Raw genomic sequence first — 20663 nt, 5'->3', positions numbered from 1 at the left:
CCTCTGAGGTGTCCTCCCGCAGTACAGTTGAGATATTCTCCCTAACCAGTAGCGCAACTCCGCCACCCCTTTTACATCCCCCTCTACCCCGCCTGAAACATCTAAATCCTGGAACATTTAGCTGCCAATCGTGTCCTTCCCTCAACCAGGTCTCTGTAATGGCAACAACATCATAGTTCCAAGTACTAAGTTCATCTGCCTTACCCGTTATACTTCTTGCATTAAAACATATGCACTTGAGGCCACCAGTCCTGCTGTTTTCAGCAACATCTCCCTGTCTGCTCTTCCTCAGAGGCACACTGGCCCTATTCCCTAGTTTTCCCTCAATATTTTCACCTTTTAACCTATTGCTCCGGTACCCACTCCCCTGCCATACTAGTTTATGTCTGTGTCTATATAAGTCAATGTCTGTATGATAAGAATTCCCTTTAAACGTTCTCTCGTGTTCGATTCGCCAGCTTATTGGGGATATTAACATTTAGTATGCACACGAATATTACATATTGCAATGGACAGATTCATTTCAACATTCTTTAAAGAATATCCCCAAAAAGTCGAAAACTTTAGGAAAAAATGGCTAAGAACGCTTTGTAACTTTAAGAGCTCCATCTTACATGGAGCTCCCCTTAGGCCCAGTCCAGATGGAGGAAAACAATATACAGCTCAATCCCATCCTAGCGTAAAATGAATTTTTAAAAATGAGAAATCACTTTAGGTCTCTTTTAAATAGATCATAAATCTTGAACCCATTTTGGCTGGCAGCAACTGCATCCAGCTGGAAGGTCACGCGGCAAAAATCCGGCAACGTGGATCTCGGCCCAGTTCTCTGGGTTCAAATCATCATTTTGACTGCAGCCATGGTCAACTAGAGAACCAGAGGAATTTCAAAAATGCAGCTGAAACCTTAAAGATAAATACAAGAAATTCCATACTCAACTAACCTGTACGGCGCGATACTGTGGTAGAGCCCTTTCTATATGGTCATTGCCATCTGCTTTCAGTTGAATATGGTATACACAACTAGGCTACAGGGAAAAGACAGAGAAATATTCAATCATTTCTCGGTTATACCTGTTTCAAAACCAAGCATTAGAAATACATATGTTGAGGAACTTCCATTTTAATGTCAGTTACCTATTGAATAGCTAATTCACATAAAATTTTTAAATGCTAAACGTTCAAGAGCATTACATTCTTGGATTGGATTTGTTTATTGTCACAAGTACAAAGGTACAGTGAAAAGTATTTTTCTGCGTGCAGCTCAAACAGATCATTTAGTACATGAAAAGAAAATACATAATAGGGCAAACACAAGGTACACAATGTAACTACATAGACACCGGCATCGGGTGAAGCAGACAGGAGTGTAGTGTTAATCAGGTCAGTCCGTAAGAGGGTCATTTAGGAGTCTGGTAACAGCGGGGAAGAAGCTGTTTTTGAATTGGTTAGTGAGTGTTCTCAGACTTGTATCCCCTGCCCGATGGAAGAAGTTAGAAGAATGAGTAAGCCATGTGGGAGGGGTCTTTGATTATACTGCCTGCTTTCCCCAGGCAGCGGGAGGTGTAGATGGAGTCAATGGATGGGAGGCAGGTTCGTGTGATGGACTGGGCGGTGTTCACGACTCTCTGAAGTTTCCTGCGGTCCTGGACCGAGCAGTTGCCATACCAGGCTGTGATGCAGCCAGAAAGGATGCTTTCTATGGACTCCAAGGCACCTTGCCACATAGTTACTTTCCTAAAAGGTTCCACATGATGAGTTTCTGAACTCGAGCACGTGATGCATTGAAGCAGTGAGCAGAGACTTGGCAAGTTCATCACCACGGAGAGGGCAAAAGAAAACAGCATTCAAAAATGGATGGGAATTTATTTTTTAAATGTAATTCATCACAACGCTGCCAAAAGATCAGTTTAACTCTCTGCAAAACAACAAGGAGTTTTAGCTCTAATTAGGTGTTTCAAATATAATTTTAGTGCATACACCCAAAAATATATAACAATCTGAGCCACTGATGACCGTTTCCCAACTAATATTTGGTCAAAATCATGTAAAAACTTGCCAAATTTTTCTGCAGACATATTCAAACATAAATAATTTATTTTTTCATTATTGATATTAACTTTCCACTAAATCTTTTTATTCAAGCTGCTAAATTTCGAACTGGGGTTCCCAGGCCAAAGGGATGTGGCGATCATGGAGGCCATCTGATTTCTCACACCAGATTTTGGCATTTGTTTGTATTTGATGGCTTAATGGCATGTGATCGAGACTGCTAACTACTCGTCAAAATACACCTTCTGTAAAAACAATGTGGTTTTATCTTTCAGCAGTGTACGTTCTTTAACAAGATGGGTCGGCATAAGATGAAAGCAGATATACAAATCGTAAAATGCTGGCCTTATATCTCTAAAAATAAAAGTTCAGATAGGTCGACAATCCCGGAAAGCCAGCAGTGTCTCCAGGCAATGATCGTGGTGTCTGTAGCAAACCATAATTGGTCGCCTGACCAAAGTCCAACAGTTTTTGAAGTCAAGCAAATCATGATGGCTATCTCCCTGAACCATAGAATCCTTACAGAGCAGAAGGAGGCCATTCGGCCTATCGGATCTGCACCGACCCTCTGAAAGAGCACCCTACTTAGGCCCACGTCCCCGACCTATCCCCGTATCCCCACCTAACCTTTCTCAACTAAAGGGTAATTTAGACATGCCAATCCAGCTGACCTGCACATCTGTGGACTGTGGGAGGAAACCTGAGCAGCCGGAGGAAACGCAGGGAGAACGTGCAAACTCCACACAGGCAGTCACCCGAGGCCGGAATCGAATCTGGGTCCCTGGTACTGTGAGGCAGCAGTGCTAACCACCGTGCCACTACGTCGCCCTAAAGAGGTTTGTGCTCTGTCAGCTTCAACCACCAACATTACAAATGACTTATTTTACAGATATGGGTTAACGAATGCTAATTCGGAGGCCAGGGAAGCAGACAATAGAATCTCTGCAAAGTAATACATTGAAAGTTTTTTTTTTGGCATGAAGGTCCTGCGTTTCTACTCAACTTTCATTCCAGATTTGCCATGCCAACCAATTGTTTTGCAACTTGTCCCAGCAGGGAGGCAGAACCTCATAAGGCAGAGTTAAATGATCCTGAAAAAGGACTCTATTGAAAATGTTCTTATTTTGAAGATAATTTAAAGTAATGTATAAGTTGAGCGTTTGATTTTATTACGATTCTGCTGGTTCCCTCTTGCTTCTGTGTAGTCATGCCAACGTGAACCTCACTAGTTTTAGTTTTGCAGCTCGTCTAAAACAGCTTCTTTTGGAATCAACAGGTGTGCAACAGTGGTACAAAGTAACTTGGCTAAAAAGGTCATCATTAATCCTTCAGCATACTAATCCTGGCCACACGGTAAGGTTGCACGTTTTGGATCATATCCATCACAGGTTTGTTTATGGAAACTACTGACAAAATACTGTAGAAAAATTGGAAATGTGAGCTAAAATCAGGAAATATTGGAAACACACGGGTTAGGCAACATATGTGGAGGAAATAAACTTTTAAATGCTCAAATCTCAAGACGATTTGTCAGTATTGGAAGATATGACCAATGAATAGCTTAATACAAGGAATAAAGGAAGGGGAGAGGGTGCAAAAATTATTTTCTGATAAATGTGGTCAGTTCCCCCGCCAATCTATTTATCCATTATACGCCACATATCTTTTGGGTCTGCCAAAGGGTCATAGAATTTAGAATTATAGAATTTACAGTGAAGGAGGCCATTCGGCCCATCGAGTTGCCATTTGGCCAGTTGCACCGGCCCTTGAAAAGAGCACCCCACCCGAGCCCACACCTCCACCCTATTCCTGCAACTCAACCTTCTTGGACACTAAGGGCAATTTAGCATGGCCAATCCACCTATCCAGCACACCTGTGGGAGGAAACCGGAGCAACCGGAGGAAACCCACGCAGACACGGGGAGAACGTGCCGACTCCACACAGGCTGTGACCCAAGCCGGGGATCAAACCTGGGGCCCTGGAGCTGTGAAGCAAATGTGCTAACCACTGTGCTACCGTGCTGCCACTTTAAGATATGAAGCATTAACTCATTTTTCATAGAATTTACAGTGCAGAAGGAGGCCATTCGGCCCATCGAGTCTGCACCGGCTCTTGGAAAGAGCACCCTACCCAAGGCTACACCTCCACCCTATCCCCATAACCCAGTAACCCCACCCAACACTAAGGGCAATTTTGGACACTAAGGGCAATTTATCATGGCCAATCCACCTAACCCTGCACATCTTTGGACTGTGGGAGGAAACCGGAGCACCCGGAGGAAACCCACGCACACACGGGGAGGATGTGCAGACTCCGCACAGACAGTGACCCAAGCCGGAATCGAACCTGGGACCCTGGAGCTGTGAAGCAATTGTGCTAACCACTATGCTACCGTGCTGCCCCTAACTGTTTTCTCTTTCTCCGTGGACATTGCCCCGCCTGCTTTGTCTTTCCGAAATTTTCTGTTTTTAGTTCTTGCTGAAATTCAATTTGCTGGGAGGTCGATAAAGGACGTTGGGAGGGAGCCCAAACCCCTAACAACGGAGTCCTCCACAATGTGTCAATTTTTCAAAGGGTCCATGTGATAACGCCACATTCTGCAGGGTTCCCCTACCAAAAACAAGTTACAGTGATTGCCATGATTGTATGTTATCCTTGGCCATAACATGATTTTGTTACGGTTTTCATACATTCCCAAATTAGGAAATACGTATTAAAAGTGTCTGAGAAAGTGCTCTTCAATAATCAGTTTCATAACTAAATAGATCCATGAGAATTAACTTGGCAACCCTTACCAGTAAGCCACGGAGACGGAACTTTCCATCTTCATCGGTCACTGTATCCTCGCCATAAATGCTACAATCTTCCTGCCCGACAGCTTCCACAGAAACTCCTTGCTCTGGCTCCCCATTTAGTGAGGATACCAGTCCATAACAGCTTGAAACAAAATGGATGTTTAATTTTTACTTTTATGGTAATATTTTAAACCACCAGACATTAGAAATTGAACTCCATTTTCAGAAGACTTCTGAACATCTCAATAAAACAACCGTCCCAAATCATCTTGCCCGCAATTTGTTTTAAATCCTTTACAGAACACTTAATGATCAAACACAGAGATTTTTCATGTAATCTAGAACAAAACCGCACAGGGTGGAAATCAACATAGCATTTGAACATCTCATTGCAGAATTCAGGCAAAACTGGTTATTTTGGAAATTAAGTCACTTTGAAGATTCACTATTGGGTGTACTTCCCATTTATGACACGCTATGACAGATGTTTTATCACAGAACAGACTTTCAAATTGCAAAAACAGTGAACAGCATAATGACTTTTTACATTATAATGGGGGGGGGTCAGTGTAACTCAATCTAAAACAACAATTTATATTTTTCTTACTCTTGGAATGCAAGGGTCACTGGTAAAGCCAGCATTGTCCCCAATTGCCCCTGAGAAGGTGATGGGTGAGCCACCTTCATGAATCACTGCAGTCCACCCACAGTGCTGTCAGGAAGGGAGTTATGGGGTTTTAACTCTTTTGACATGGAGCCTTTAATGCTGTAAGATGTCCCAAAGCACTGCATGGGAGCATTAATGAACAACATTTGACACCTATCCACATAAAAAGATTGGAGGGCAAACGAGCAAGATCTTAAGCAGAGAGGTAGGTTTTAGGAGCATCTTGGAACAGCAGAGGCAAAGAGGTCCAGCAAGAGAATTCCAGAGCTTAATGCCTGGGCAGCAGAAGCTTAGCTGTCAATGGCAAAGTGATTAAAGCTGGGGATGTGCAAGGGACCAATTTATTTATTCTGTAGCTAAATAGGTCAGCTTTCTAAGAAAATGCGTATTTTTGTATTATTTTCCCCTCTTGTCTTACTTTGTTGCAAACCTTTCCCAACCTGAAAGCCTTTTTCCCCTGCGCACTTCCTCTGGAGATAACTGCTCAGAGGTTCATGACAACAGCTTCAGAGTGATTGTCCCTCTCCTTCCCACTGTTCAATACGGACTTCCAGTCAGCTCAGCAGAGCTCACTGTAAACTGTGTGGAGCAGCCGGCCATGAACCTATTGGTCCGTGGTGCTTCAGTGCCCGGCTGCTTCCTCTAAAAGGAAAAACATCTGAAATTATTGGGGAGAACTGAGCACTAGGGGTTCATCTCTACTCAAACACAACAGAAAGTGCCTCATGGATCTGCACTTAAAAGTCAAGAGTTATTTTAAAAATGTTCCACTCCAGTTCAGCCAGAGGAAACATGTTATTTTTATGAAGCACATAAGGTTTTAACACATTAGAAGCAGATATTCCAGTGAAGTTCAAGCATGCCGCATTAAATAAATTATTTAATTAATGCATTATTAGTTTAATGGCATTAGCTCATTTTCACGAGATAGGTAAACGGTAAAGTCGCCATAGTCCCATAGTCTGCTTTCCCCTTTGAGGGGGGGAGCTGACTGGTGGTGATTTAACCCGAGGGTCACCACACCTCAGGCGAGGGGCAAGGTTGAGAAGGTGGGACCTTCATGAATAACCTCACAATAATCAGAAAATTTAATTCACTTTTATTCGTGACTGCTTCACAATAAAATTCTGTCCCAACGACTTCATTTCAGTTTTGCTTTTAATCGTATTCTGCAGGAAGATTTGCAGCAATGTGGCAAATTGTGTTTAAGACGTGTTCCAGTTGTTCCTGATTCCTATTATAAAAAACATCCACGCAGGTTTCAACATGCACAGCAATTGTTTCCAACAACAACTTGCCTATTCTAAAGGCAGATGTCCAAAGGCGCTTATTCTGAAATACCGATTATTTTTATCCCACACACAAACCTGTAGGCAGTCCGATAGCCTGTAATCTTGATTTTAAGAGTTTGTCCTTCTTGTATTTCAATCATCTGTGATGCAGGTTCAAAGCGAAACTCCTTCATCATGGGCTTGAAGTAGTACTGACCAGGACTCTGCACACCAACATAAAACACAGACAGCTTGTCATCATTTAATACTTTGATGAACAAATAAAGATCAGTGGTTATTTGCATTTAATTTCCAGCTCTGATAAAGATATATTTCATCCTATAGCAGCTGAAAATTGTTACAAACTCATTTATACAAGTACACTTAAAAAGGAATGGTGGTAAAGTGTTAAGACCATTTAAAAAACATGGATTATTGGATTTGTGACATAACGATTTTCCCTCTTAGCTAGTTGCAGGAGTCCGTAGTAAAATTAGTCTGCACAGACCCGATCCAGTTTTTAATGAGTTTGCAGGACAAAGACAGTCACAATTAGCCAAACAGACAGGCAGCGAGAGAAGTGGGGAAAATGTCACTCCAGTGTACTAATAGGCGCTCGTTCCTCTGAGGCTGCAGTTCAGCACATTGTCAAGGCAGTACAGAGGGAGCTTTACTAAGCACCTGACCATCACACATGACGTTGAGCCTCTTAACAAAAGTGGAAAAACATTCCATTCTCCAGCAATGATATGCCTCATGTAAAACAATACAAAACTAACAGGAAAATCTCCAACTATATTTAGAATTGGCTTAAACAACTTCACTTTTTGGCAAAGTAAAATAAACGTTACCAGATTTGCAAAGGTAAGCATGCCATTCTCTTGCGTCAGCAGATTAGAACGGAACTGTCCTCCGCTAAGAGACAGAAGGACTCCAGCAAGGGGCTGGTCATCTTCAGTTTTTATCTGTTTGTACAAAAGTTATATTTGTATAATTTCAGAAAGGCATTAAAAACAAAATTCATAATTCCACAGATACTACTTATTTTGCAGCAAGGTCATAATATCGTAACTAGGCATTAATTTACAATTCTATTCAATTAATGAAATCTATTACCTATAGAATACATATTTATTACAGAAGAGAACAGAGTCAGCTGGTGCCAATCCCCTCATGATTTTAAAACGCAAGACCTCAGAATTAAATATGAAAATAACGTAAAGAAATTATTTTCTATTTATATAAAGATACCCGAAATTGTTCCATAACCACTGAAATACTTTTGGATTTGAAATCGCTAATGAATCAGGCAGAACCATCTGTTTAGTAATAGGTAAAGCCAGAGCAGCCAATGGCTTTAACACTACCAAGATAATGAGGAGATACATACCTGACTAAATTTCCCACTTTAGATTTACAACCTTTAAAAACTACTAATGGCACTCCACTGATAAACCGAATTAAAGAGATTTTAACTTAACATAAATTCTGGAAATGGGTAACTAGATTTTTGGAGAATTACAGGAAAAAAAGTGATGTTTTGTATCATTGTTAATGATAAACGATGAGTAATGCTGGCGAACAGATATTAGCATGCAACTCTGTATGAAGCTCGGTGCCATGTGACTCTATCTTTACCCTAACTAGTAAACTGCAATAAGTAGGTACCATATTTCCTACATGGCTCAGGTCCTCATGAAGTACTTAAATGATTGAATTTCTAAGTACTTTGATGCCTCTAATGAAGGGATGGTGTATGGTGCGTCATCTAATTCAACATTCCTTCCTTCAGCATCCTGCTGAATGTGTTTGTCTATTTGTGTCACTACATAGTGTGTTCAGTTCTGGCCACCCTATTATAGGAAGGTGAAGTCACACGGGATCAGGGGTGAGCTGGCAAGATGGATACAGAACTGCCTAGGTCATAGAAGGCAGAGAGTAGCAATGGGTGCTTTTCTGATTGGAGAGCGGTGACTAGTGGTGTTCCGCAGGGATCAGTGCTGGAACCTTTGCTGTTTGTAGTATATATAAATGATTTGGAGGAAAATGTAACTGGTCTGATTAGTAAGTTTGCGGACGACACAAAGGTTGGTGGAATTGCGGATAGCGATGAGGACTGTCAGAGGATACAGCAGGATTTAGATCGTTTGGAGACTTGGGCGGAGAGATGGCAGATGGAGTTTAATCCGGACAAATGTGAGGTAATGCATTTTGGAAGGTCTAATGCAGGTAGGGAACATACAGTGAATGGTAGAACCCTCAAGAGTATTGACAGTCAGAGAGACCTAGGTGTACAGGTCCACAGGTCACTGAAAGGGGCAACACAGGTGGAGAAGGTAGTCAAGAAGGCATACGGCATGCTTGCCTTCATTGGCCGGGGCATTGAGTATAAAAATTGGCAAGTCATGTTGCAGCTGTATAGAACCTTAGTTAGGCCACATTTGGGAGTATAGTGTTCAATTCTGGTCGCCACACTACCAGAAGGATGTGGAGGCTTTAGAGAGGGTGCAGAAGAGATTTATCAGGATGTTGCCTGGTATGTAGGGCATTAGCTACGAGGAGAGGTTGAATAAATTCGGTTTGTTCTCACTGGAACGACGGAGGTTGAGGGGCAACCTGATAGAGGTCTACAAAACTATGAGGGGCATAGACAGAGTGGATAGTCAGAGACTTTTTCCCAGGGTAGAGGGGTCAATTACTAGGGGGGATAGGTTTAAGGTGCGAGGGGCAAGGGGGAGATGTACGAGTTTTTTTTTTTTTTTTTTTTTTACACAGAGGGTAGTGGGTGCCTGGAACACGTTGCCGGAGGAGGTGGTGGAAACAGGGACGATCGTGACGTTTAAGGGGCATCTTGACAAATACATGAATAGGATGGGAATAGAGGGATACGGACCCTGGAACTGCAGAAGATTGTAGTTTAGAAGGGCACCGTGCTCGGCACAGGCTTGGAGGGCCGAAGGGCCTGTTCCTGTGCTGTACTTTTCTTTGTTCGGATATTGTTAAACTAGAAAGAATGCAGAAGAGATTGACGAGGATGCTACCAAGACTTGATGGTCTGAGAGTTATAAGGAGAGGCCGGATAGGCTGGGACTTTTTTCCCTGGAGTGTAGGAGGCTTAGGGGTGACCTTATAGAGGTCTACAAAATAATGAGAGGCATGGATAAGGTGGACAGTCAACATTTTTTCCCAAAGACAGAGGAGTCGAGAACTAGAGGGCACAGGTTTAAGGTGAGAGGGGAGTGATACAAAAGAGACCAGAGGGGAAATGTTTTCAGAGGTTGGTGAGCATCTGGAACGGGCTGCCAGAGGCAGTGGTTGAGGCGGGTACAATATTTTTCCTTTAAAAAAGTTAAGACAGTTACATGGGTAGGGTGGGTATAGAGGGATATGGGCCAAATGCGGGCAAGTGGGACTAGCTTAGTGATCGAAACTGGGCGGCATGGACAAGCTGGGCCGAAGGGCCTGTTTCCATGCTGTAAACCTCTATGACTATGATGATTGTTACATGTTTATATGTTTTTAACCAAATTACTTAGTCTATACGTGAACTTTTCCATGTGAGCCACAATGCAATTCAACTTGCCGGCTATGAACAGGTTTCTTGAATAAAATATCAAAATATCACTATAGGAATGTTGACTAAAACAAAACGGGGCAAAATTAATCTGGTGTTTAATTTAGCACAATTTGCACAGTGCTTCATATTAAACTTACCTCAAAAGTAACTCCTGCTAATGCAAAAGCTTTAAAATCGCCAAGTGTTCCCTCTAATGCAGTCAAAACAAAACCTTCCTTTTGGGCAGTCACCGAATACTCCTGGTCTCGGTGTAATGGTCCAACTCTTTCAAATTCAACAAAAATAAAGATAGTTATATTACTTCTGTTGTTTCAAATGGTTTAATCATATAAGATGGAAGAAACAGGAAGAGGTGATGTCGTTTGAACACCCATAAACCAATTGGACTTTCACAACTTTAAGTCGCTTTGTAAACAAGATGTTACTTCACACGTTCAGCCCTGAGCAAGTAATGCAATGCTTTTGTTTCACATTTTGTATCAAACACTGACATTGAAAATAATGGCCATCTAGAATTTCTTTACTGATATTCCTTACTTGATATAAAAGCATTATTTAACACAATCCCAGTGATACGATGGCTGAAAGAATATTGCTTTGTTAGGGTTGTTCTTAACTTATGTTGATATAGTCCTTTTAATATGTCCTCAATATTGCTCTGTGAATCAAGAGGCATTGGTAGCTAGGGAAAGAGAAGCCACTGCAGGAGATTCTCTGACGACAACCAGAGTAGGCAATCGTGGAACCAATGGGAATGTTGCCCAGTTAGGTGAGCGACAGCGGTGAGATATTGGAGGTGTACTCAACAGCATCAAAGACTGCAGTCAGATCAAGGATGAGGATTGATAGTGTACTGTGATCATGGTCACATTTTAATGCTTTAGCAATGGTGGAAACATGATCAGAGAGGGTCAAACATGGGGCGACAGGAATGATCCGCATGGATTTGAGATGGGGCACCATGTTCTTAGGGATGTCTTTTTTTTTAAAAAATAATCTTAATAATCTTTATTATTGTCACAAGTAGGCTTACATTAACACTGCAATGAAGTTACTGTGAAACACCCTTCGCCGCCACATTCCGGCGCCTGTTCAGAATTCAGAATGTCCAAATTACCTAACAGCACGGCTTTCGGGACTTGTGGGAGGAAACCGGAGCTCCCGGAGGAAATCCACGCAGACACGGGGAGAAGGTGCAGAGTCGACAGTGACCCAAACGGGCATTGAACCGGGGACCCTCGTGCTAACCACTGTGCTACTGTGCCATAGTGGATAGCATCCCTGCCCATGAGCCAGACACTCCGGGTTTGAGACCCATCCCAGGGCTTGATGGACAAGGAAGGTGCGTTCATCACCCGGTCAAACAGACAGTGTCAACCCACAAATCTTTCCAACACACATCAATGTCAGGCAGTAAGAGGAGATATTCCGGGTCAGACATGTGAGAGGAAGAAAGTGTCAGCCTTTACCATCATTATTCTTAGCTCCAGACTACCTGTATGTAAAAGTATATGTTGCCACAGCAACTGTGACTCGCTGAATGAACTGTAACACACCACCACCATGTTCTTGGACCTGGGAGGAGAAGGAAAGGTTTGAAGTGGGGAGCAAGTTTGCAAGGAGAGGCGATGACATTGGATTTGAAAGGCATGACGGGGAGGGAGGCCACGTTGGTCTCTTCAGCAAGTTTGCTTTTAAAAGCCTTCCCATACAGCTTTCGCTGTAAATCATCTCCAAAGCTGGTCCGCAAAATGTAGTTAACGGCTGTCCGAACCCTGGAGTATATTTCTGTACCAGTTCAGGGCACCTCGCCAATGTTTCCAACGGCAGTATCAAAACAGTTTCGGAAGCATCCAATGGATGGGTCCAGGCTGCACATCTCCTCCTCCGGAAATTGAAGTTCCTGCTTAAGTCCCATGTGTGCCTCTGGATCCCGACTCTCAATGGCAACAAATTTCCAAAAATTTGCCTGTAGAATCATAGAAGATGCAGTGCTGAAGGAGGCCATTTGGCCCATCGAGTCTGCACCAGCCCTTGGAAAGAGCACCCTACCCAAGCCAACACCTCCACCCTCCCCGTAACCCAGTAACCCCACCCAACATTTTTGAATACTAAGGGCAATTTATCATGGCCAATCCACCTAACCTGCACATCTTTGGACTGTGGGAGGAAACCGGAGCACCCGGAGGAAACCCACGCACACACGGGGAGAACGTGCAGACTCCGCACAGACAGTGACCCAAGCCGGAATCGAACCTGGGACCCTTGAGCGGTGAAGCAACTGTGCTAACCATTGTACTACCGTGCTGCCCACATTGGAAGATCTGGGCCATTATTTACAGAAATCACGATAGGCATTTTCGCAATAAGTATAATTTTATTTCACCTTGCCACTTACAATTTTATATTTTTGGTTTAAGTTGTCGGCATTTTCAATTAGCCGGAGGTGAGAAATAAGCGTAAAATAAAACATTAAACTTTGCTCTCGCCATAGACCCACACTGCCCCCTAGTGTCTCTAGACCATTACGTCTCTGGGCCCTTTCTTTCGGAAAACACAGGAATCTAAATCGAAATATCCTTTAGCAATATTCCCTGATGAAATATCATCTAATTTTACCTTTCAAGTGGCTTTTACTCCCTTGCCATCCATTTGAAGTCGGTAATCTTGGTCACATTGAAATATTTTCCTGCCAGTGTGCATGTGTCAAAATGTGTTGCAAAGGAAACGATTTTGAGCTCGTTTCCACAGCACGCACCGTATATGTCGCTACAATTTCTTGACTGCAAGGGACTGGTCCCAGAAGAATGCCAACTCAATTTCTTTTCCACAAACTCAGATTCTTACAGAAAGATTGGAATATTATGCAATGGGATGGAGAAAAAAAACCTATGCTCCGGTAGCACAAAAAAAATCAAATAAGCTTCAGTTTTATTAAATTTGCCACACTGAAACAGCCGTCAAATTTGTTCATCTTACCTGTATGATCCCTCCTCATTAGTGAATACAGTGATAAGTGGTTTAGAGGTTTTCTCGATGATAATAATCTCCACGCCCTCCAACGTTGGGTGTATCTGTCCCTCTAGAAATAGACCAGCTTTCCCCTGAATCTCGATGAGTCTTCCAGGACAAGTATCTGGAACAAAATGCTATCCTTTAACATTGCGCCACACTATAACACAAATTGCAAAGCACTCTGTTGTGCAAGGGCTATTCAAAAAACACCTGAGCAAACAGCAGATGAAAATATTTCCCGAGTTTGTACAAGAAACAATTTTTAACAATTTTTTTTTTTTTTTTACACACCGATGGTTAGAAGTAGTTCATAATCTTTTTTGAGGCAGCCAAGAACCAATTAGTTTGCTCATCCAGATAATGAAATACTCTGCACACCGAAGCAAAAGTTACAAGATATTTTTAGAAAGGCTCAAAGCTTCGAGGTCACCATATTATTACAGCAACTCCATTTAAAATTCCGAGAATAAATCATGTCAGAGTCAAGTACAGCATGCAGGGTGAAATTATATAAAACAGTAAACACAATTAGCAGGGTCAAAATGATTACATTAACAGCATGAATTCTTCATCCTGAAACATTTCTGTTTAATTGTTCCAATATACATGCAGTGCACAAATTTCAGCCCAATGCAGGAGATGATTACAATGGCTGATGATTATTAATACACAAAGTAGTTCTGCGCTAGTAACAAAACTGAAAGGACTGGGATTTTCTATAATGTATAAATTGCAAGGGGAAGAATTGCCACTGGAGTAACTTCCACAAAAAAGGCGCCCTATCCAAAATATTTGCGCACACACACATTACCAGTTTCAAACGTTATTTATCTGATATACAAATTTATTGCACATGTACACTTGAAAATGAAATGAAATGAATGAATGAATGAAATGAAAATCGCTTATTGTCACAAGTAGGCTTCAAATGAAGTTACCGTGAAAAGCCCCTAGTCGCCACATTCCAGCGCCTGTTCGGGGAGGCTGGTACGGGAATTGAACCGTGCTGCTGGCCTGCCTTGGTCTGCTTTCAAAGCCAGCGATTTAGCCCTGTGCTAAAGAAGCCCCAGTTGAATGAAAAGTTTAGTTTTTCTTTCCAAATGTAAGCAATGTTGCCCAGTACCACCCCAAAGAAGGTGTGTGACTAATTTTGAGTCGCCCTCTGACTTTACCCGATATATATTTTTTCATTGTTTAAAAATCTCAAGTGCAAGACAAAGAGGTTATGCTTTAGATTAATACAAATCTTGACTTGCAAATCAATGACTTCTAATCCTTTCAATGGATTAAATTAAATCCATTGCCTTGGGTAATGGTTCTTCTTGTTCCAGGGCACTGAACCTTTATCCTTACCAGAACGTACCTTGAATTTTGCCTAAAATACTACACATGTCACTATTCAAAACAGCATTATAAATGATGATGCTTAATCGTAAGGTGCATGAAACTAACTGGATCAGGAGTGTCCAAACTAATGCAGTCGATAAACCCTGGCAATTCAGCCTTCAGGTCAAGGCATCAACAGTTCATTTCTATTTGTATTTTTCTTGTTGTTTTATTACATTTAAAGAAACTGCGAATCTGAAAACTTAAGCAAGCTGATCTCAGCACCACTGCCCAAATGTTAGATGGGTGCTAAATGAGAACAGCAAATTGCTTTATAGCTGCATGCAAATTCAGGCACACTGATTTAAACCTGTGGAGAGAAAAAGCTTGGGCAGCTAAGCTGAATTATATTACACTGCTGCCTGGGTTTGGGGATTTGTACATTGATGTTTTAATTTATTGCAATTAGAAAGAGAATTTCTCCAGTCGCCAGATACCTATCTTTGTTTGTCATGTTCATAATTCATATTGTTCCTTTTTATCTGTTTTTTGAAATTACAAATCACATGCTCACTGCTCTATTTTTTTAATAAATTTAGAGTACCCAATTACTTTTTTCCAATTAAGGGGCAATTTTTAGTGTGACCAATTGACCTAACCTGCACATCCACCTAACCTGGGTCCCTGGTACTGCGATGTCGCAGTGCTAACCACTGTGCCGCCGTGTCGCCCTTAAACAGGTCAGGCTCCCTACAGAATCTTTAAATCCATTCTTGGTCTTGGAAAAAAATATTGGGCAATGTTAAGGGACTGGAAAATGGCTATCATAGTCACACGCTGCAGGAACTAACAATGAATGTGCCTTCAGGAATTAACATGAATATTGAAAATTGAGAAGCGAGCTAAATGAGTGCAAAACATTAAAAACTGCACAATCATTTCATGTGCAGCGTTTACATCTTCGAGCTAAGTAAAAGGTTACCTCCAGTAATGAGAGCCTCCACTGACGGAGGGTAGAAGAGAAGTTCCTTTGATGAGGGCGTGACTGTAATCTTTTCTCCAGCTCTACCAGAAAAAGCAAGACAATTATACAATCAGAATAAATATTGCTACAACCACCCGTCTATCAAAAGTATCCATACATCTAAAATAGTGCAGGTTAAACATGAGCACTTGGTGATATTTGGCACTGTAAAATTAAACCGTCATTGGTTTTAACAGCACAGAAAAGGGCCCTTCGGCCCATCATGTGTGCGCCAGCCATCAAGCACCTAGCTATTCAAATCCCATTTTCCAGCACTTGGTCGGTAGCCTTGTCAAACAAGGAAAACCAGTCAAATTAATTTTAGAAAATTAAAGCACAGCAGAGGAAATAAAATGTGTACCACATTTTTAAATGTGAAACCTAAACACGATCAAATTCAACTTAAAATAGTCTTTTTTGCATTTGGAACCAGGTCACGCAAGAGGATTAGTGTTCAATGATAGAAAGCGGAATAACCCTAAAACAAATTCCCGCTGCTCGACATTGAAATGAGTGGAGAGCATATATAGAGACATATTCATAAACCTAACGTCCACTAATGATACCTTTGATGCAACATTATGGTAACATGGTCTGTAAAATCAGATTTCCATGTAGATTCCTCAATGGTGAGGGATGAGTCAAAATGACAGCCTCCTTTTTAACCTTATAGACTATATCAAATATATTGGGAATATTTCTATTTGCTTTACAGGACGATTAAAGTACATCATGCAGCAGGGTTAAGTAGCCAAGATGATGAGAAAATCCCTCATTAAACCTGGTGAATACGTGATAGAATGTTTTGAAGTTGCTGCAGTCAATAGTCATAATAATAATCTTTATTATTGTCACAAGTAGGCTGACACTAACACTGCAACAAAGTTACTGTGAAAATCCCCTAGTCGCCACTCGGGCGCCTGTTCGGGTACGCAGAGGGAGAATTCAGAATGTCCAATTCACCTAACAAGCACGTCTTTCGGGACTTGTGGGAGGAAACTGGAGCACCCGGAGAAACCCACGCAAACACGGGGGAACATGCAGACTCCGCACAGACAGTGACCCAAGCCGGGAATTGAACCTGGGACCCTGGCGCTGTGAAGCAACAGTGCTAACCACTGTGCTATGGATGTGTTGATGTTATAAGCTGTCTTGTTTTGAAAGTCATCCGAACAATAAAAGGTCACTTTTCCAATTCTGGAGGAGATTCAAAAGCACATTTTCCTTTACTGAGCCTAGGCTGGTTCTTACAGGCACATGAATAGAATTGACACTAATGAATGGATGACATCTAAAGAATTTGTTTAGAATCTAATAAGATGTTTAACTTGATAAAGTGACAAAAAGAGGTACTCATGAATCACAGTACAACCTAAATCATCCCCGTTCTAGTGGAAATGGAAGAATTAATAATGGCTGCGATACACAATGTAAAACAAATTCTGAGGTCATTGCAAATCCCTTTTCTATAAATGAAACAGAAATCAGGTGACCTTCGTCCTCAATTTACATTTTCAATCGTAAAATATCAAATACAACCCCTTTTCACGTTTCTAGTGCCAGTAATAGCTGTATCTAATGTTATGATACAGAACATACAGTGCAGGAGGCTATTCAGCACATGTAGTCTGCACCGACCCACTTAAGCCCTCACTTCCAACCTATCCCCGTAACCCAATAACACCTCCTAACCTTTTTGGACACAAAGGGCAATTTAGCATGGCCAATCCACCTAACCTGCACGTCTTTGGACTGTGGGAGGAAACCGGAGCACCCGGAGGAAACCCACGCACACACGGGGAAAACGTGCAGACTCTGCACAGACAGTGACCCAGCGGGGAATCGAACCTGGGACCCTGGCGCTGTGAAGACACAGTGCTAATCACTTGTGTTACCGTGCTGCCCTGTTAGATACTGTCGGACGATTATGTTTTAAACCATCTCTTTTAATTCAAAGTGAAATGGAGTAGTGGAGAGGGAATGTGTGACCTCGTACAAGTTCTGCCTGGCAACTGACCCATGTGACTGGGTTGCCAAAAGGACAGGGGCCCCAGGTCAAGCCCAATTGAAGCTCAATCGTTTTCACATTTGGACACAAAGGGAGAAGCAGTCGGCCTTGCTGCAGACTCTCAGAATGAGTCAGATTGAAAGGAAAACATACAAGTGCTCCTCTGCCAAGCAGAAGCAGAGGACCGCTTTGAGTTAACCACCCAGCAAAGGGCTGACGGAGACGGAATCCACGATGAAGGAGACAAGGATTGTGAAATGTTAGAGACCATGGAATCATCAGAGGAAATCTTACAATGGGGAGTCCATTTGATCATACTCAAAGGGTTCCGTGAAGGTGGCTTTGTTTAAAAGACACCGGAAGATTCACCTTGCTGCAACAAGGAGAGCCTGTTCAAACACTGCGAGGAGTTGGAATTTAAAACTTAAGGACTTAAGCAGTCCATAACTTGCGTTCCCCGGGGCGTTGTACCTGACAGCACCCCAATGATACACTGCGAACCCATCCCAGACGTTCCCCACGTAAAGATTTCACAACATGTGTCCAGGAAGTTCAAACTTCTGATGGGCAATTGCCCCCAATGGGAACCAGCCAAAAGTGATATCTAAATCTCAAACTTTGGCTGGTTCAAATGGGACTGCACCTGCCCCCCCCGCCCCCCCCCCCCCCCCCCACCACCACCACGCCCTCCATGAATTTCCACAAGATTCCCCCCCCCTGTCCCAATCACATTCTCCATATCGCCGCCTGTTCTCCCCAAGTTCTCCTCAACTGCATTCCCCAACCCACAACTTCACCCACCCCATCCCACTAAGTACTCAACCACGCTCCCCCTCAATCCTATCCACTTAAATACAAACATACCTTTACTCGGCTTCTCAAAGAGGCTGGACCTTTAAACTTACTTGTCTTACAGCAGCTAGTGCCATAAAAAGGGGGTGTATCTTCCTTACTTCCAACTCTGCTGCCCTCGACACAAAGCCGCCGTAACCCACTGCATCAACTGGTCCGAGTTGGATGCTCGGCTGAGAAAGTTGCAGTTTCTTTTAGGCTAACTAGGGTAGATTGGCAATGCAACTCTGATTGACACTCCACAGAAGTTACGACCCTACATTTCTACTGAGAGTGTGATATAACATAGTAGCGCGGCATGGGGTTTCTGTTGTGTTAGGAGGTTAAAGAAGGGGATACCTGTTCTGTAGTTTATTGTATTAGTTGTCCACTAAGTAATGCTTAGTCAATACTGATTTTAGTCTGTGTTACAGTAAAAGTCTTAAACCCATGAAATCGTGATGTTTGATCCTTTAAGTCAGTTACTAGGAATTAAAATATATTTTAAAAAGTTAACGGTCTGTACAGATATAATGCAAATCTAAAAATGTACAAAATAACTTGCTTATACATTGACACTGCTTCCCTTCAGCAACATGCACTAATAACCATGTAGTCGTACCTTGCCCAGTATGAAAATTCATAAACAAAAGGTCCCTCAAGTTCCTCCACAATTTCCTGGGCAGGAGGCTCTCTTTCCACTTGTTGGCCCTTCTTCTCACGCTCTAGTCTACGCGCCTCTATTTCAGCCAGCTGCTGCTCCTGCCGCTGCTCCTGAAGGGACTTCAGAGGTCCTAAGACTAACGCAGGTTCACTATCAATGGAAGACCTAGAGAAAGGAAGCACAATGAAGTCAACTAGAAATACAAGCGATTGAATTATTTCAAAGCAGCACAGTATTCACCACATTCCACACACAATAACTCAGCATTTCAATATTCACTGAAGATCCTTAGTATGTTCAATGGCTGTATAACCGCCAGAGGATGTTTAATATCCAACGGTTTCACCATTCAACAACGCTTAAAATTTAATCAGGAGCAAGTGTGAGGAGTTTCTCCAGTCAAGTGGTGGAGTGTTCCATCCCCTCTCCACTCATTTGACTGAAAGATGCTGGAGTAGCCAGTAAAAGGCTGGTTTTGTCATCAGAATGTACTTTGTAGTGCTCACATTCACAAATAAAAACTAGCCTGAGTAAAAAGAACACGTCTGCAAAATGAACGTTGATTCTAAAATGGTGTAGCAGCTTCTTTCGCATCAGCGGTAACTGTAGCAGGTTTCACCAAACCCAATATTAAGAGGGGTAAATTCAGTGCAAAAGGTAGAGAAACTACCAAACTCTTAAAATGCATTCAGGTAAACGTTTTTCTATCCAGTAAGCAGCAAGCCCAACAAGAGAAGGGGCAGTTCGGGACTTAATTTTAGGGAATTAACCTGGGCAAGTAGAAGGTGCATCACCAGAACATTTTAGTGGTAGCGATCATAGAATCATCGAATTTACAGTGCAGAAGGAGGCCAATCGGCCCATCGAGTCTGCATCGGCCCACTTAAGCCCACACCCTATCCCCGTAACCCAGTAACCCCACCTAACCTTTTTGGACACCAAGGACAATTTATCATGGCCAATCCACCTAACCTGCACATTTTTGGACTATGGGAGGAAACTGGAGCGCCCGGAGGAAACCCACGCAGACACGGGGAGAACATGCAGACTCCGCACAGACAGTGACCCGAGCCGGGAATCGAATCTGGGACCCTGGAGCTGTGAAGCAACTGTGCTAACCACTGTGCTTCCGTGGGTTCATATCAAATACATTTCCACACAGAAAAAGTGTGGGGACTCACAACGCCTCCCCTCACCCACCCTCACTCCGATGAAATGAAAATCGCTTATTGGCACAAGTTGGCTTCAATGAAGTTACTGTGAAAAGCCCCTAGTCGCCACATTCCGACGCCTGTTCGGGGAGGCTGGTACGGGAATCGAACCGTGCTGCTGGCCTGCCTTGGTCTGCTTTAAAAGCCAGCGATTTAGCCCAGTGTGCTAAACCAGCCCTTCCGATGTCAATGAGCATATAGAAAATAGGATAACGCCAATAAAA

General features: G+C 42.5%; 1 protein-coding gene across 1 annotated transcript in view; it reads right to left on the bottom strand.

Moving 5' to 3' along the window:
- nomo (nodal modulator) overlaps positions 1-20663 on the bottom strand; it is a 75598-nt gene that overhangs the window by 11741 nt on the left and 43194 nt on the right. Inside the window, exons 19-26 of the mRNA XM_072481855.1 lie at positions 19187-19393; positions 15684-15766; positions 13340-13496; positions 10498-10624; positions 7635-7748; positions 6880-7007; positions 4846-4987; positions 942-1025 (exon numbers count right to left, since the gene is read on the bottom strand). Coding sequence (XP_072337956.1) covers positions 942-1025; positions 4846-4987; positions 6880-7007; positions 7635-7748; positions 10498-10624; positions 13340-13496; positions 15684-15766; positions 19187-19393 — 1042 coding nt within the window. The remainder of the gene's footprint in view (positions 1-941; positions 1026-4845; positions 4988-6879; positions 7008-7634; positions 7749-10497; positions 10625-13339; positions 13497-15683; positions 15767-19186; positions 19394-20663) is intronic.

Source organism: Scyliorhinus torazame, chromosome 17 (genome assembly GCF_047496885.1).
Source record: "Scyliorhinus torazame isolate Kashiwa2021f chromosome 17, sScyTor2.1, whole genome shotgun sequence".
Classification (NCBI taxonomy): domain Eukaryota; kingdom Metazoa; phylum Chordata; class Chondrichthyes; order Carcharhiniformes; family Scyliorhinidae; genus Scyliorhinus; species Scyliorhinus torazame.
Note: the sequence above shows the minus strand (reverse complement) of the source record. Positions and strands in the feature narration are given on the sequence as shown.